We start from the raw sequence: 19,746 nt of genomic DNA on the forward strand, positions 1-19,746 counted from the left end.
CAGTTCTCCGTTACGGACGTGACCGCTCTGAAAGCGGCACTAAAATACTGCTTTAAAACGTTCACAGAGACCTCAAACAGGAATTTAAAACACCAAATATTAAGGATTGGCATTATAAGCAAAAATAATATTCTATGTTTGTTCGAAAATCGTACCTCTCCCCCAACATGCTCACCGGTAAGACGGCGTTCACTCAAATCCCGCTCCAACATTACATTTGAGTAGGCATTTAGTCTCATATTAATGTTTAAATAAAATAATTGTATTTTTTATTTCATATGTTGATTATATGAAAGGATAACAGCATGAGTACGATCATAAGATGCAAATATATCGGATACGGTATATCAGTGGGCAGACATGATTTTGACCAATTCTTTCAGTTTTTTTGTAGAAAGCCTTTCTTTAATGTGAATTTCGTTTTGTATAAATTGTATCTTAATTTTAATCAGTGTTTCATCAACCAATTGCCTGGATTTTTTTAAATAAGAATAGTGTTGTCACGATACCAAAATTATTGTTTCGATACCGATACCAAGTCAAGTATTGCGATTTCGATACTTTTTCGATACTTTTCCTGAAAAGGGAGAAACACTCTCAAATATCATTGCTGTGCTTTATTTTAAAACCGGGACAACATTCTAATCATATAACACACTAATAAATGAACATATGAACAGCAGATATATTAAACATTTGAACAAAATATGAAATATCAAAATATAAAAAATACATTAGAGCAATGACATTCAAGGTAAAAAAAATGATAAATTTAGCAGCATTATCTCATTTATCATAAGAAACATAAGAGCTTTATCTTGATTCTGAACTTTGAATAAAAATATAAACAGCGATTATATTAAACAATGTTTAATATTGGTAACATATGATAAGCCTCATTGGTGATATATTTGACGTGGGAGAGAGAGTTGTGGAAGGCCTATACTTCATGTTAAACATAAATAGATGCAAAGACAACGTCGGCAGTGTTGACGGCAAAATAGGCTACAGAATAATTCGTTCTGTATTGAGAGGTGCAATATTTGAAAATCGATCATATTTTTTTTAAATTACATTTATATTTATGTCAAAACTTTCAAACATCAAAATGTCATTTATTAATATGTATTCGTGTCAAAATGACATGACATGACAAATGACATATTTTGCCTAGAAACGCTTCCAACACGCTTGCGTGTCGCGTGAAAAATAGGCGTCGGTTCTATTTCTAGCATGCACACGTTTTCCGCGCGTCTCGAGCTGCGCCCAGACGCGTGTGTCACGCAGGCAGTTAACATGGGATAAAAATAAAAACGGACACGACACGCAGCCAGTGTGTCACCGGCCTTACAAATCTTGAACGCGGTCATTCTTAGAAGTATCGATACTAATAAATTAAGGAATCGTGACGTTTTTAATTTCCGATTTACTTTTGAAGTATCAGTGCACCGTGCAACAGAGCAAGGTAGGCAACGTACTTCCATATGTCACTCCTCGCGTCATCTTTTTCTACGAGTCGTGGGCCACTTGTGCTCGCACATGCAGCCATCTCGCTGTAGTGTTTTGTCACATGACACTGACAGCGGCAGGTTCTTTGCTGCGTGCGTCAGGAAAAAAACACAGACGTCCATAGGGAGGCGTTTTTTTTTTTTTTTTTAAGTATCGATACTGATAAATTTAGGTATCGTGACGTTTTTCATTTCCGAGTATCGCGATACTTTTGAAGTATCGATACACCGTGCAACACTAAATAAGAAGCACATAGGCTACAGCAGACAATATAATCAGGACACAGAGGCGCCGTCGCGTGAAGTGGAGCGCGCCTCATAAATGAACCGAAACTCCGCGTATAATGTAGGCTACTTGCCTCACATACCTGAGAAATATATCTATAGGACGTCTGAAATGTCTACTTTTAAACTACTTTTAAGTCGTGAGTCAAAATGATTGCAATATCACTGTTATTTTGTCAGCTTGATCGCGGGATTATGATGAATATTCATGTTTTAACCAAGAGGGAAAAACGCGACATCCCGAAGGAAGTGTCCTATGGCTATAAGACATATGCTCTTCTTTAAGTTGTACTGTATCATATACTACCTTCTGATATTCATATTTCGTCCTGTAACTGGCAGAGGAAGAGAAGATCCGTTCATGTGCACTTTATCCGCCGCGCACTGAGGCGCTATATACAGAAATATATCACGCCGTATTAAAGAGCGGTCTCTATTGTTTACATTTTGTTATAAAATAGACTGAATTTGAAAGTTGAGACATTTTTTCATATTAAAACTAACAAAGCACAAATATTATTGCGATTATTGGATATGCATTGAATATATGGTAAGCCTGAAACCGATCACAAGTGCATATGATTTGATGTGAAGCGTCCGTAACGGTCACGTCCGTAGCGCATTATTATGGTTGTTCAGAGCAAAGTAGTGGAATGAAATGTCGATCCTAGTAAGCATAAACATAGTTTAGCTTTGCATATAAAGTTTCAAGTTATTTGCATTTATAATTGTTATATTATATAAACTTAATCTTTAAAACGTTACGGACGTGACAGAGCACTGAAGCGTCGAGACCTCTTTATTAAAGCCCTTATAAATTCAACAGGCAGTGCTGTTATGACCAAATTAGTATATTTATTTCTCAGGCATGCCTCCATCTTTCAGCAAAATGTTTTATGTTCAAATTAAGTTTTTAAAAGGGGGGTCTTTGATACCTCTTTTGAAAGCATGAAATATGGCTGGTTGAAATTAAAATTTTAGCATTGTTGCTCACCTCATATGTGGTGGAAAAACAAGGCAATTTTCTTAAAATTTCTGATACAGCACATTAATACAGTATATTACAGACCTAAATGGACAACTTAAAAGGGGTTTTGATCTTTAGGTAAAAACTTTATTTTTTCATGGTAAGGATGACCTTTGGGTGGAATTGCCCTCTGTTGTTTGATTGTTCACTTAATTTAAGAATATGACATTTGAATTTGACACATTTAAGTTTAGGGGGAATTAAATCCCTCCATAAAGGTAAAAACTTCCTTTCACTTCTTGCAATTAGAGATAAATATTGCACAATTCCTGCAGCGTAAATCTGTAGTATGGAAATGGCTAAGGGGATATTAGCATTCGCGGGCTGTGCGGCGAGTCAGGGCCAGACAAGGCTCAGCTGCCTGGGATCAATACTCTGGACCACTCCCTGTGATCAAGCATGCTCCAGAGAGATGAGCACACTAAATGCATCATTTATGATCTTGCAGTCCCTACACAAACTAATCTCACCCCAATACACCAGCAAACACACTGCCACTGCGGACAGGTGTGTGTTTGTACTCACTTCTCAATCTCACTGTTTTTACAGGTCCTCGGTGTGGAGGACGAAGATGAAGAACTGGGCTCCTGTTTGCTGCTCTCACCATTACTGGTCGACGGCATTTCTGCAAAAAATAGAGACAAACAGAGCATATATAATGAATGAGGGCCAACAAAAGCAACATTTCATTCATATCAATCCAACTCGAATATATAGACAAAAAAGGTTCCTATACATCTTTTTAGTTAAGATTTTTTAAATAAAAATAATTTATAGACCGAACTTACACAGCAATTTCCAGTGGTTTAAATATTTTAGAATATTACAACTTACCATTTTTTTAATGTTTTTGAAAGCAGTTTCTTATGCTCACCGTTTATTTGATAAAAAATACCGTAAAAACAGTAATTTTCTAACGGATTTAAAATGTTAAATCTGATATATATATATCTGATATAAATATACATCATTTTAATTTCCTTGACTTTTCCAGACCTGAAAATGCCAATTTTCAAATTGTCTGATATCTCCAGACTTTCCAACTGTGGAGAAAAAGAAAAGTACACCATAAAAAAAGGCCAACTCACCATCACTGGCCCATTTGGAGAACTCAGGTGTTATTCTATTGGACGGCACACCACCACTACGGAAGAGAAACAGAACTTTATTGTAAGGGTCAAGCCTACGGTTATTATTTGTCATTTTAAAGTCTGTGATGAAATCATCTCAGTGAAGGCCAGCTTACTTCAAAACGGCTCCACGCAGTGCCTCACGTTCTTTGGCCTCTCCCTGGTCCTCTCCAGAGCAAGGAATGATGTCTGCCTCAGTGTACCTGAAACCTTGAATTAAGGAACAACTCCATCTAATTTCAGTTACTGTTTCTGTGCACACTACACCACCACTGAAGAGCAAGACGTCTCCTGGTGAATGAACAAGGATACTGGGCTTTTCCGTACTCCAGTGTGTCATCTCCATCTACATCTAGGTCTGCATCGCTGTCATGGCTCTCCTTCGTGCTACACATGGCAAAGCCTGTTCCTAAAAGATGGAGGAAAGGAATAATAGTATTCAGTAAATGGAATTTAGGTTTAAATTCTGTCATATTCATTGTTACAATACATCTCCTGTCACTAGCAACCATCTCCATCTGTAACTGACCCAATCCAGGACAGTTTTGTCATGCCAGAAAAACACCAATTAAGAAGGCCTGTTCTAACTATTAGCAGGACCAGATTACAGCAGACAACCCAGGAACCTGGTGCTTTGGGCCCAGATGGAGGCATCAGAGACAGCCTGAATGGAAGTTGTGTCAGGTGCCTGTCAGGGTGTGGGTCCTGAGCACTGGGGCGTGCAGTCTGAGTGGCACTTCTATAAATCCAGTGATGAGCGCACAGACAAACTCCTGCTGCCGGCTGACTGGGTCCTTCAGTTCTGGTTAGGGACAGTTTGGATCGGCAGCAGCCTGAAGGGTGGGAGCAGCCCGCAGAGACCAGAGTCTGATTGAGCCGAGAAAGGCTGGAGCGGGCCAGGCCCCTCAGCGGCTGATGGAAGGATGTCAGGGCACCGCTGGAGAACAGGGTATGTCACGGATGAGGAGCTAAGGTAGGAAATGGAAGTGGTGAACGGTGCTTCCTCTCATTCCGCAAAGTGCTACGACACATGATGACTACTGCACAGTGTGGAGTGGATAACTACAACCTTCAGGGAGTGTAAGACACTGACGAAGAAGAGGAGGACTGAAAGTGGATGTGGTGGCCGTGATCTGTCTCTCCTCCTCTCCGTAAAGGGATCCAAAAGAGGCAGAGTAGGGATAAAATGCATCGCAAATGCTTGCCCCTTTTTACAATGTGCCGATGGTTTTTAATGATCAAATAAAAGGGACCTTTTAAGTTTTATTTGGTCCCTGTGACTGCAGAGGCATATGTGAACAATAGCTGAGTTACATAAATCCAAGCTGGTCGCACATAGAATCAGGGTTCTGATTGTACGTTACCACGGACAGTTGAACATTACTGTACATGTAACGTACATGTACATTACTGTCAACGATAACTTAAACTAAACATGGGTGTCTATTCATTTAACTTGCACTTGTGAGACTGTCTGTCCATTGATAACACACTAGAATTAATTAATTAATTAAATTATTGAGAAACATTGTAAATGTACTACTAATCATAATACTACCATTTTATAAGTTTTGGGTTAGTAGGATTTTTGAATGTTTTTGAAAGACGCCCCTTATGCTCACCAAGGCTGTATTTATTTGATAAAAAAATACAGTGAAAACAGTAATATTGTGAAATATTGTTACAATGTAAAATAACAATAATATATCATTTAAAAATGCCTCATTCATTCATTACCGTTTTAGCATTCAGCAAAGCTAAACTTTCAGCAGCCATTACTCCCGTCTTTAGTCACACGATCCTTCAGAAATCATTCTAACATACTGTGCCAAAGAAAGATTTATTATTATCAATGCTGAAAACGTTTTTCGGAAACCATGACACATTTTTTAGGATTCTTTGATAAATAGAAAGATCAAAATAATAGCATTTATTTGAAATAATCATTTTTATATAATATTATTATAGTCTTTACTGATCAATTTAATGCATCTTTACTGAATAAAAGTATTAATTTAAAAAAGAAATCTTACTAACAAGTAGTGTAGCCTGGTGCATGTTTTATAGTATTTAGGTAAGTGTAAGCTTTAAAGGGGACATATCATGCTAAATCCACTTTTTTAGCCCTTAAATGCATTTTGTTGTATATTTGGAGTGTTTAGAAGTACAGAAAATTTGAAATTATTCTCTTTAGGTGCTTCGTTGATATCTTTATATTCTGTTTTGGTCATATTTTTCAACCTGTTCCGATTTTTCTGTTCTCTATGACGTTTTTTGAACTATTACGTCACAGTATTCGCAGCGGAACTGCCAAATAAGGACATTGACTTCCGGCCCACCACTTCGAGCAATCCGCCATTTTTATTTCTCGTTGCAATTTTGTAGTCCAAGCTAAAGGATGCAGAAGTTACGAGAGGGTAAGTTAAAATGTTCGGTTGTTGGATGTAGTAACCCACACGCTTCATTACACCGTCTAATGTAGATGAACTGCTGCGCTTGTGACAGGGCCATAGACTGTAAAAAATAGGACAGGGCGCATGTTTAACTGAAAGAACGAGCAGAGAGAGAGACCCCGGTCACGCGCGCGCACACTCTCTCTTCGGAGCCAGGCGAAAGTGTAAACAAGACTTCGTCTCCAAACTAGACGCTCTCTTGCTCTCTCTCCCTCGCACATATTAATCAAAATAAATCGACACGGTGGTAAAAGGTCGGAAGACCAAAGTTTCATGTGTAAATAGTAATACAGTAACACACCATTGCGATACATCCATATGAAGACGTTGTTCTGCAGGTTCGTCGTCTTCATTTTTATCTCGCTCCGGCTCCGACTCTGGCTCGAACATGTAAGGCTGGCTGGACAAGTCTTCCGTTGTTGACATTTTGTTAATAACGTGTGAATAAAACGTTTCTGTGCCGCTAGATAATCGTATCTCTGCTATCAAACTACAAAAATGGCCGAACGGGGTGGAGTTGAACCGAGTGTCACCGCTACAACCTGGAGAGGGGGCGGGGTATGAAGTGTCTCAATTGTATTTAAAGAGACCGCACTAAAACGAGTTGCTCTCAGACGCACATCAGAAAAGGGGTAGAAAAGGGGCCTGTGGAGCTATAATAATGAGGAATTCAGACCCAAGCATTGCAGTTCCGCTTTATATAGACTACAAATGTATGATTTATATGTAAAAAGGAACGATTTAAAAGCATGATATGTCTCCTTTAATAAATTGTGGCACTGAAGTGAAAGAGGAAATATGTGCGACCACATTAAAACATGAACTGTGTATCCTGTGATCGACACGTCTCATTCTAGCCTGGAAATAGTTTCAGTGTTCTAAAGATAACCCCTCTGACCCATCTGAAGTTGGGTAAAATGCACAGTCAGACAAAAATAAAAGATCATAATCTGTAAATGATGGTGAACATTTCATTAGTACATTGTTGACAAGCTACAAAGAAAGCCAAACAGGATAGAGAAAAAAAACTAATAACCATTTGCCTGCCCACCATTAGTGGTCTCAACAGAGGAAGATATGGCCATAAGCAGTCAAAAGAGAAAAAAAAAAAAAAAAAATCACTGTTAATCTAATCATTTGATCAGCCTAAGGATTCTGGATAATGCTTCGCTAGAACCAGGGCAGGAAGGATGTTATGTAGCATTGATTGATTCACGGACAGGAAGAATGTCCACTTTGGTGCGGACACTGACGAAACCCAGCCAGACTGAAAAAAAGCAGGGCACAGCTTCTCAGCCAAATACAACTTTAAAACAGCAACCTGAATGGTGTATAACTACCCAAGCAGTGTTGTAAGTGTGTCTGACTGTGAAAGCTGGGGCTACAGTTAAGCGGTCTTGGCAGGCAATCTAATCTGTGCCGAAAAGGTCAGTGCCACTCTAACTGCCTCTCAGTCAAATTATGCACACCATCGCACTGCCTCTTTGCCCAGCAGCGCCTGGGATGTAAGCTTACTCTTCCTTCTTCACGACATACACTGGATGAATAAGAAAACTCTTCCTCTGCAATACTTTGCAAGATAATGTCCATTTGCAACGTGTCACATTCAAAGAAGACCTTGTATCCCTTTAAATGTTAAGTCGTCACATGCATAAAACACGTTTTTTCCTTGTTGGGTCACATTTTACAAGCTGATTTACATATGCCATGATTGTTAAGCACTAATCTACATATGTCACTCGAGACAGGTGTCTCATGTCGTGGCTAAGAAAGGGGACGCAGAGATCCCACAGAAACAGGACATGAAACATGGCCTCTCCTCCACCACGTTGCCATGACATCTATCAGCCTTTCTCAGTATGTGTCGCAGGTCAGAGTTCATCCAATCAGAATGGCATTTACCATGTATGTCTGCCAGGGAGGGGGCTCAAAGTAGCCATCTCTCAAGGTTATTTACAAAGACGAGCGACTGGCCTCTGTTCTTCTTTCCTGACTGCACCGAATCTCTTCCATCTCTGCCTGTGACTGCCATCGCTATCTCTTTATCAGCACAACAGCCCTGCTAAGCCATGGACACAGGAGGCCATACGGGCCTCCACCACAAACTGATCCTCTTCGATTTCTCTCTTCCTCTTGGTCTCTCTTTTCCCTTATCATGCTCTTTTTGTTCGGTTTAAAGCATTTCCTCTCTGCTTTTTTCCTGGGTCCTCAAAGAGGGAGAGGGGCTGGTGCTTCAGAGACGATAGCCCTCTTATCCCATTGAAGACCCCTTTCAAGCCCCCCACCCCCCTCAGACTAGCTCCCCCTGGGCTGGAGGGATTCTGCAATGCACGATTGAATGCTTGAGGACTTCAGCTGAGCTTTCAAGGCAAAAATCCACCTTCTGAGTATCCTGGGGGGAGCTTTCAAGTGGCCCCTGGGCCACCGAGTCACTTCTCACCAGGTCCCCCCTCTATCGCCATTACACCAGTGCCTGTGCTGAAGATAAAGGGCTGGAGAGCTTCTGTACAGACACATGCAGAATTGATCTGGGCCACCGTCTGTCTAGCCAGGCGTTAGAGGAGCAACTCCGTTTCTTTTCTTAATCCACAGCTTTGCAATCTGTTCTTTGCTTGGGATCGAACAGCCTTTCCATTTAAGAGTGCATAAGTTTACAAAAGACCACTGAGGGAGGAAACCAACTCCTTTTCTAAATATGAAAAGGACAGTGAGGGGGGAAACAGAGACGTTTTTGATAGGCATTCACTTAGCACTTCCTCTAAAGTGCCAACTCCACAAATTTAACCGAAGAAATAAACCCCTTTCAAAATAACTGATCCAACATTGAGAAAGTTCTAAGATAAAAATCTGAAGTATGGAGGAATGACTGACACTTCCTCCCAAGTGTAAAAATAATCTGAGGAGGTAAATTATTTATGAACCAACTAGAATTCCCTGGAAAGTCTTTCAATGAGTGTGGCAGCACATCTAAAAGGGTCTTAGGGAGCGAGTGTGTATGTGATAGAGAACGTCCCAGGTGAGCAAAGTTAGGTTGGGAGCTATAATTGCATTCCTGCAGCGGGGGAAGCCCAGGGGTCAGCGGCCCATTTTTCCTCACACACATCTCTGTACTGGGTGAGTCGGGTCAATTGCACAGCTAAATGTGTTTTCCTTTGACTCCGTAAAGGCCGAGAAGGGCCTGGCAGAACTCACCTTGTCTGGACTACAGCTGCCTAGCCTATAAATGAACACACTTGAACAGGTTGATCTTGGGGTACATCGAGAATGAAATGAATGTACCCTCATTAAACAGTTTAAAGGTTATAGTGATCTTTGACAGCTATTTGAAAACCTTGTGTATGTATGCATATATATATATATATATATACATACACACACACACACATATGCATATATACATAGATACACAAGGTTGTCAAAATAGCTGTCAAAGATCACTATAACCTTTAAACTGTTTGAGGGTACATTCATTTCATTCTCGATGTACACCAAGATCAACCTGTTCAAATATATACACTACCACTCAAAAGTTTGTAGTCAGAATGATTTTTAAAAGAAAGATCAAAAGTCACTTTCATTGTTACAAACAAGTTTCTGAAATGAAGATTCCTGAAAAATAAAAGAAAATAAAAAAAATTCCCACAGAAATACAAGGGCTGTACAAATACCATATGCACAAATGGGCTCTCTTTGTTAGTCATAATTTTATGAGACTTCTATTCATATTTATTTCATTTATTTTGGTCCATAAACAATGAGATAAAATATACAACAACAAAAGATAAAACTATATATATATAAATTTTTGGTCACAACACCCACTCCTAAATGCAATTTATGTGATTGATAACATAATTAGCATATATACATAGAATGCATGATGAATAGCACTATTTATTATTGTGTTCATAAATGGTAACCGGTATTTTATACTAGTGCTGTAATTGTGTGACCTGTGCTACAAAACTTTCAACATCTGTAGCACAGTTTAATACTGTAAATATTTCACAGTATTAGAGTTTCTACTAAAGCATAAGATACCATTTTCAAAAACATTAAAAAGCCAAAAAACGCTTACCTCTGAAACCACCTTCCAATAATGTTGTAGCTCGGACCCTCTTCTGTCCGCACCACTCGTACTCCTCAAACCGTGTTCCATTCTCTCCTTCAACATCCGCGGAATCCTCTTCTGTTGCGCCTTCCCTCTGAGAGAACAAAACCACTTATCAAAAATGTACCAACACACTTCAATCGGTCCACTCAATATAAAAAGACAAAACCACAAAGTGTGACTACATCAGAGGAAATCAAAGTAGCGCTTTCAAATCCACTAACTTCTAATGATGTCTAATTTTAGGAGCTATCAAACCACATGCAACAGAACACCCGAATCCAACCACCAAGAGTACATTAGTATCATAAGAACTACTGGATTAGATGGGTTAAGAGGAACCTGCTTTATAATATAAAGGGCGAGTGCTGCATCCTGAACCACTAAAATGGCTAAAAAGGGAAGCCAGTCAGACTGTGTGAACAACAGTTTCCATTGAGCCGCTTTATAAACTCAAAGGCTAAGGACAATAATGTAGAATATCTCTAAAGTAGGTTCAGGACGCTGAAACTGCCAACTAAATCTGCTAAAGTGGCGGAAGAGAAAGAGGAGGAGGAGGAACACTTCAGGAAAAGGCTAATCCTTCAACTCTTCCCTGGACATCCATGTAGTAGTACAACATGATAGTAGTCATAAGAAACTAATTGATCATGTGTATGTGTTTTGTCAGATGCTGATGTCCAGGGAAAGGTGAGGGCAGAAAGGCCAAAGCTTCTAGAGGTTGGAGGCCCAGATCACCGGGTTTATGAAGCTACCTTGAACAGACATTGTTCCACATGCCTACTCATTTCCTCCTCTGTCCCTGCCAGCGGGGCGCTGCACAGTGGACATACCTGTCCATCCTCGGGCTTCCGGCGCTTCATCTTTCCAATCCGGGCTGCAGCACAAGAGAAGAGAGAGACATCATGTGATAAATCAATGGAGCAAAGTGACCATTATAAATACCACAAAAATAATCCATATTGGCACTGAGATATGGAAAAGGTGATGATAAAATAAACACGAATACTGCAAAAATCCAAAAATAAATGTTTCACTTAAATTAAAAATTGTGGGTTTTCTACTAATAAATATGTATTTACATATAATCTTTAATTAAATATTAAATTAATATATATTTAATTGAAATGACTATATATTTGTATTGTATTTGACTAAATTTATAGATTTTTTTTTTTACATTAAAACCTGGGAACAACAACAGCTAATGTGGCTGACCAAGGACATCACTGGATACACAGAGTCAAGACGAAAAAAAAAAAGAAAAAAAAAGAGCGAGCAGCATAAAGCCCACACAGATCAGAATCCTTTACAGACTTAGCTCAAGGCTAGTAGGCATCTCTAGCCACAGGTTTTACTGAGGGAAGAAAGATGGGTTGCAAAACATGACAGTGACGTGACAGGGCTCAGAGGTGAACTCTGTCCATTAGACCTTTGCACCCAGACACCAATTCCTCCTGGTTACATCGGTGATGAGCACGAAACGGCCAGGGCTTGGATCTCTCGGGGTGTCTCGCTCTACCCCCTCCCCTCCCCGAGCACATAATTAGAAATTTAACACAGCAGAACAGCGCCTATTGCGCCGTAAGTCTCTGTCGCTTTTTCTTAACTGCAAATGGCGTGTGGGGACATTAATTTTTAGGTGGCTGTGATTGCGAATGGGGCCGAGGGGGACTGGAGGAGGAGAGGCGAGAGCTTCTGCCATTACCTCCAGGAGAGGGAGAAGAGAGAGAAGCACCGGCCACGTTGACGGTAATGTGGGGGAGACGGGCGTCATTAAATAGCAAGGAAAAAGGCAGATTAATTAGGCACGGCAGGAGTTTTTCCAGCCGGCCCCTCACTCTGAAATCACAGTGTCTCAGATGAGAGGTGATGTACATTAATACGGGATCGGGTTTAAACAAAGGCAGCCCCATTTACCCTTACGGTGCCTGCGGCTGCGATAAAGGGGGGAGGGGGTCTTACCATGCCGCAGGCAGCAAGGGGCTAGGGGCACTCCTCTGGGCACTGGGATTGGGGGGCTTTTGAAACTTTCCTTGGCGTAGCGCCTGCACCAGCAGAGGTCATCGACTGTTGACACATGAAAAAACCAAGAGTTAAGGAGATTCTCTGCTTGGGCAGGCGCTACAGTCAAGGGAAGTGCAAAAACAGGTGGCCACAACTGACTACAAACTATACTAACTAGTTATGTCAATTTACATAAATTCCCATAATCTTATCTTTGTTTAAATTAACAATCAATTAATCGTTAACCTCTTAAATCCGAAGCGGGGCGGGGGCTACTAATATTACTTAACCACCTGCTTAACCAACACAAAGTAGGTGTCGTTTTAAATCTTCGAAGCTTGGCTTAGCAGTGAATATAAGGAATATGACCATCGCTAAACAAGTGCTTTTACATTGGCCGACATATTAGAAGTGAAAAACAAACATTCACGTAATTTAGTGTAGAACAGCTTAGGCTTATAGAAATCACTCAATCGTCCGGTATATAGCATGGATGCTGAGGTTGACATGGATGTCAAGCTTCTGGCAAGGCCACATAACAGACACCAGTGCTGATGAGCATTTGGCTAATGTACCCTGAGAGGTGAGGAGCTCCTCATCCGTACCAGACGGTTACTGACACCCAGAATAGCAACTGGCCTCAGGTCAGAGAGCTCCCAGCTCACACCAACCCTCCTCACGGGTGCAGCAGATCCATCACAGCCACCGACTAATGACTATGCTTTTGGGGTTCAGGTGACCATACAAAATGACTAGACTCACTGTGATCAGTTTATAACAGCAAGAGTCTTCAGAGTATGTAGTGTTTTCAGGTAATGCACACTGAGCAGAATGTAATGTAAATGCCTCAAACCCGTATTATTTTTTCAGGAAAAGGTTATAAACGGTCTAACCAAAATACCAATACTCCAATTTTGCTCTTTGACATTTTCTTGTGTTGTCAGGTATTTATAATGAGCTGATTTTGACAGTTATCAGCATTTTGTTGTACATATACACACATTACTCAAACTTCTTGTTTTAAATGATGAAAAGACTGATCTTCAAATATTAAATTAAACAAATAAGACTATTATTTTCATCAAATGTTACTGCATGTAATCAGACTCCAGAAGTAAATGCTGCACTGTTAATTAAACTCAATTTAAATATTACAGTTTAATGTTGTTGACTTAATATTGCAACTAAATAATAGTAATAGAATAATAAAACATCAAATAAGAGACTGCTGGGTAAAGGACGTTTTCCATATATTAACAGCAATTTATACTGATATAAAGTATTAAAACATTAAATGGATGATAACTACGTTTTTAAAAGCATATGTCAACAGATAAACAGTCATAGTACACATAAACAGTGAAAATTCTCTTGTTTGCAGGTTGAAAATATACATACCATTCAATCGTGTTTGCCTGTTAGCTCGCACTCGTAAAAATGTCTGCAGGTGAAAAAAGAGAACAGGGAAAAATCTGTCATTCATTTAAGTGTATTTATAATTTATTTACGAGGACTTTAATGATCCGCGTATAACTAGATTGCGCTGGATTCTGCAGCACATCTCTGATGTCTTGATGTAAACAAAACCTACTTCTCTCTTGCCATTGCTCTGCAACTCCTCTTCCATGGCAAACGCCACAACCCCCCAAACTCATTTGGCTTACTTAAGCATGAAGCTTGGATAACTCTTCTTCAAAACGCCGATAAGAAACTCAATAATGAATTTACGAAGGATGAATACGGATTGAAAATGTTAGGCTCACTAGAGCAGTTCGTTTCAGCGCGCCATCGCCGCCATAGTGCTACCGGTCATGTGACCGTCACGTCAGAGTCAAAAGTTGCGACTGGTGCAGTTTCGTCTTTCGCCACTGGGGCGCAGCAGTATTTAAATGACATGTGATCTGTGCTGTTCATTTAGGTCCCAACAAACTCCCCTGGCTTGAAATCTAACCCGCAATCACTTTAATAAAAAAAAGGTATTTTTTTTGAGAAATTACATGAATGTGAGATTAATAATATTTAAATAACCTTTTCTCTTTTGAGCTTTGTATTTCTAATTGTAATTTTCTTGTAAGATATGAAACTTGTGTAACTGTGATTGAGGCTATTCCTTATGGTATTTTGTGTTAGAAAAATACATTGAAGAACAATTCTGAAAAGATTGCATAGCATCTGACAAAACAATTCAAGTAAAGCCTAATTTATATTATTTTTAAGTTAAATTCTTGAAAGTTAGTGCTAACATTTGAACCTTTCAAAAACCACTCATTGATTATTTGATATTTAAATGCATTTTCCATTTTTTAGAATAACTTTAATATAAGCACAGGTCCATTTAAGACCTCATTAACATCACCCAGTCATCATCTGTAAGCCCCATTACAGTATTAACATTCTGCTGACCACAGCAGGCCAGACGTGGGTATGTTGGGAACAGGTTCAAACCGCCCATTCGGCTCATGTACAGCATAATGTATATAGGCAGAAGGCCATTCATGCATTGCTGTTGAAAGTCAGTCTATTTTATGATGATATTCTATGTTAATGATCCTATGTGTCCACACCAGACAGATTAGGTTACAAAAGAAGATCATGAATTTTAGGGAACGTGCATCATTAGCATGAGGTAATTTGAGTAGTTTCATTAATGAGAAGTTCTACAAAACTTTAAAGTGTCATTATGTTTTTTAAGCCTCTTGACAATCATATTTTCACAATTGCATATCGGTAATTACTTTTAGTTTTGTAATGTTAGAGGCAAATTCGAAGACTTATCAGGACCATGCAGGAGGGCCTTCTTATAGCTAATGCAAAGATCCGTCCGGATATTGTTTTAATTAAGAAATTCTCTCACTTCTAGGGTTGAGGGACAGATAGAGACGCAGAGCAAAATGTCCCACAGAGCCACAGCTCCAGGGGGAAAGCAGGAAGAAAACAAACATGTCAAGGACACTGGAGCACAGAGATGATATCCGCGGCTCGGGGCAGCGTAGATTAGCCCAGGGTTAAACTATGGATGATTACATATCAGAACAGAACACACATTACAACCTGAGTAAACCTGAGGCTGGAGATTAGCAGAAAAAATCTCAGCCTGTATTAATGCATCCAGCAGTCAGATCCAGTCTGGGATAAGATGGAGGATATTGTGGAGGAGAAAAACTTGATTCACATATACACATTATTCTGTAGACTATACTTTTTTAGCTGTTACTTGACATGTTTTAACATCTTTTCATTTTCAAAGAGAAATTTACTTTAATTCATAAATGTGTGTTGTTTCCCTTATGGTTACCGTCATTTGTGCCCAAATTATTATGTTTAATACATACAGTTATTGTTCAGCTGAACTGTAAAGCCAAAATAAATTCATATGGGATGTCCTTCAAAACCATTAGTTTTCAACCAATAGCAAGTTACTACAATGTAATGTAATAACAAGACATACAGTAAAAATTCTGCCAGTTTATGCAACACTTCTGAAATGATTATTTATGTCTTCACTCCCTGTCGACAAAAATCAAGGTTCACAGTGTAACATCTCAGGTAAAGCACCAACTTTTAGCGACATGGTGCCTAGATTTCATTCAATTTAAAACTCCCACACAGCAAGACAGGGTTTCAGCGGTCTGTGTGTGGAGTGTCAGAACTGCACAGTCTGTCAGTCTGCACATGTGACAGACTCTCTCTCTTTCTGAGGTTTGCAGTCTCACCTGGTATCTGTCAGAATGGTGAGCTTCATCAGAGGAGAGTGGGGACACAACTGGAGACTCGCCCTCACGTTTGATGTGCACTGACAACAGGAGAGACTAGCAAGACGGAGAGAAACACAAAAACCAAGAGAAAGAGGTGAGCAGCCATTCGCTAGACAAATGTGTCATCCACAGAACTGATGGTGCTGTAGCTGGTAAAAAAAGAATAAAAAATACACGCAAGAACTCCAAAACCGGTGTGTTGAAACAATGTGATTGATGTGAACAAATGTTGACAGAGAACCATTAACTGCCATTTCGGCTTCAAACTGTGTGTGTTGACAGGACATCAGTGTTTAGAGTAATGGATGCTTCGACAGAGGAATAGAGAAAAAGCAGGACACCAGACGGCATTACGGTACACTTTGATCACCTATAAACGTACCGCCGTGTGCCGAAACGTAACAGGCCTGTCCTTCTGAAAACCTAATTGACTTAATTTCTCAAATGACTGAGGAAAGGGGGAAGGGGAAATACTGCTTATACTTTCCCCAGAGTCTTGATCTCCGTCCTGCTTTTATGAGGCGGCTATAAAATATTTGTATTTACAATCTGCTCTGATTAATCAGAGTGAGAGGAGGTGTAGCTGCTTTAGTGGCTGACAACTGTAATCTAATATTAATACGTGAAAAATGGCAGCCTTTCTCTATGGGGACAGTAAATTAGACATTATGAATGGCTCCTTATGCTTTTGAATCGCAAGGTCAGGAAACAATTTATTTGTGATCTCAAAACCTTTGGAGCTCAGGGAATACGGAGTGTGCCAAAGAGAGAGCATTTGTGCTAAGTGTTTACAAGGGTCTACCGTATCTAGCGTATGTGATGTTTAACTGTTTCGTTGTCCAGTGAAAATGAATATCACATGAACGGCTAGTTCAGTGCAGGTAATCTGACTTGAAGCAATAATGTTATAATGAATAAAATTGTCAGAATATAATGTAATGTAATAATAAAGGTTATACACTAGGCTACTGTTCAAAAGTTTGGGTTTGGTAAGATTTTAAAAAAATGTTTTTGAAAGTCTTATATGCTCACAAAGGCTACATTTATTTGATCAAAATACAGTAAAAATATGGAAATTTTAGCATCATTACATTAGTCTTCGTTGTCATGATCCTTCATAAATCATGCTGATTTGGTGATCAAGAACTGCTTAATATTTTTGTAGAAACTGTGATAGATTTTTTCAGGATTATTTGATGGAAAGAAAGTTTTGTACTAATTTCTTCAAAAAAAAAAAAAAAAAAATCTTAACCCAAACTTTTGAAAGGTAGTGTACCATTCATATATTTTTTTTTGCTAAAAGATTTACGTTGAATAAATATAGCACAAAATACTTTAGAATTATAATGTTTAGCTAACTATGCTAGTGGCACCAAGTTACAATAAAATTTGTACCTAATCATTTAGAAGATTTTAAGAGTTTAAATTCCTTTTAAATAGCTCAAATTCCTGTAAAATACCTGAAAGTCATTATTTAATTTGCACACTGACGTGTAGCACTAGCAGTAGCAGTGCTGCAGATGTTAGCATGGTAACTGTGCCGCCTACCACCGTTGGCCTTCGCCCCATTGGATTAGGAGCCGCACAGACTGGCATGGAGTCGCTATGGCAATGGCGGCTTGAGAGAGGTGTGAAGACGGGCCAACTCGGCCCGGGGTTAATCCCCTTTAGAACTAGCGAGCTGGGCCTGATCTGCCTGCTTACCGTCTTTTAAAGGAAAAGCATGGACCCCCTCCACCATCCCAGCTAGCCTCTTCATTTTCCACACACTCCTACGGAATACTAAGTGTGCGCTATAGAATGCTCAGTCACGCCTCACATGGCCTGTTCTCTAACCCGCTCCCATGTCTTCTGGCTCCCATGCTTTTTCCATACTCTGCAACTGTGGGTCCGAATCAAAGGGTTTGCCCTCTGGAACGAGGGACAATCATACGAAGATGATACGTTTATTATCACCATTCTTGTTGAACTGTTCATTTCTTCACCAAGAAATATGCATTTATTCGGGGACAAAGTAAAAACATCTCAAACCATCTACAGAATGTCTTTAGTGAATGTGAGGTTGGCATTTCTGATTTGCAAAGGTTCATGGCAACATAAAATCTGTAAATTGAATGTGAAATGCCTGACATGTTGCAATACTCTCCACTGACAATGTCATACCATCCTGTAATTTGTACTTCTTCAAAGTTATGGCATATTCATGCTTAAAGGGATAGTTCACCCCAAAATGACAATTCTTTCATCATTTACTCATGCACCCTTACTTGTATGACTTTCTTTCTTTTGTGGATATTTTGAAGAGTGTTTAAATTATTTTGGTCCAAAAGAACAAAGGACCCCACTGACTCATTGTAAGGAAAACAAAAAAAATGCAACATTTGAAAAATATCTTTGAGGGCAAGATGAGAGTGAGTAAATGATGACAGAATTTTCATTTGTGGGTGAACTATCCATTTAACATCCTTGTGGGAAATGAAATACAACTGTTTATAGCGCATTAAAACTCTCTAGTGAATCTTGTGGTGATTGCACTACATAATTCAACTGATGTGGATGGAAATTTAATTAGGGAAATACGCTTGGCCTCTTCCTCCTTTTAAGACAATGAGACCATTGGTATCATTTTCCATGTCCAGGTCTTTTGAATAAGCAGTCAGGAAACATAGAAAGCTGTAAGTAAATTACTGCAGGAAATAAAGCCAGAAGCTTGCAGCCACTCTATTTTATCCAGGAGTTACACAAGACTCCTTTAACATCTTTATCTAGGAAACAGAGCTCTAATTGCCATTAATTGTGGTTGAGCCTATCAGTGAGCATAATGATTTAAAATGGCTCCACGGTGGTGGCCATCTTACCTTCGGTGTGCCTGGAGCCGCATTGATGTCCTTGTGTGATGGGTTCTTGCTGTCGGGGGGAAAAAGACACTGTGAGAGATGGCTATAACCAATATAATGCTTCAGATGGCTATAACCAACACCATGTGATCAAAATTGAGGAAACCATATGTAAAATTTTGGAATCAGCCATAAAAAAAACAAATAAAAAAAAAAACACTTTTTGACCACTCTTCTGAATATCAAGGTCAATGTCTCAGTGTCTAGGTGCTTTCGGCCCTGCATCTAATCGATGAGACTTGACTTGACACAAAATGGCCATTGAGGAGGACAAGTTCACAGCTGACGTGCTCTGATGTTAATTTCAATGTAATGTGATGTGCGAGAGCAACTTGTTGGAATGATGGCTGATCTATTTTGATCATGTGTCACAGCACTGGCTATATCACCTTTTGACTGAACAGAAACTGCAATCTGTCATTTCAAAAAGATGTAACTTTTGTCCCCTAAGGAACTGGACCACATGTGTCTCCTCCATCAACACTCACTTTAGCTCAGTCACGTTGAGCGCTCCCCTGTTGGCCTCACTTAGGACCCGAATGGGCCTTCAAAAGGACAGCTGAGACAAAAGAG

At 39.5% G+C, this 19,746-nt stretch overlaps 1 protein-coding gene across 9 annotated transcripts in view; it reads right to left on the reverse strand.

Moving 5' to 3' along the window:
- rnf220a (ring finger protein 220a) overlaps nt 1-19,746 on the reverse strand; it is a 128,843-nt gene that overhangs the window by 13,244 nt on the left and 95,853 nt on the right. For 2 of the 9 annotated variants that reach the window (XM_084119940.1, XM_084119936.1), the window contains exons 4-13: nt 19,135-19,183; nt 16,235-16,330; nt 13,920-13,962; nt 12,480-12,584; nt 11,348-11,391; nt 10,482-10,608; nt 4,263-4,359; nt 4,067-4,153; nt 3,909-3,964; nt 3,346-3,445 (exon numbers count right to left, since the gene is read on the reverse strand). In XM_084119940.1, coding sequence (XP_083976066.1) covers nt 3,346-3,445; nt 3,909-3,964; nt 4,067-4,153; nt 4,263-4,359; nt 10,482-10,608; nt 11,348-11,391; nt 12,480-12,584; nt 13,920-13,962; nt 16,235-16,330; nt 19,135-19,183 — 804 coding nt within the window. Of the gene's footprint in view, nt 1-3,345; nt 3,446-3,908; nt 3,965-4,066; nt 4,154-4,262; nt 4,360-10,481; nt 10,609-11,269; nt 11,392-12,479; nt 12,585-13,919; nt 13,963-14,112; nt 14,338-16,234; nt 16,331-19,134; nt 19,184-19,746 lie in introns of those variants that run through there. The other 7 variants (XM_084119938.1, XM_084119935.1, XM_084119942.1 and 4 more) reach the window with 4 other exon arrangements.

Source organism: Abramis brama (assembly GCF_963993115.1).
Source record: "Abramis brama genome assembly, chromosome: 7".
NCBI classification, from domain to species: Eukaryota; Metazoa; Chordata; class Actinopteri; order Cypriniformes; family Leuciscidae; genus Abramis; species Abramis brama.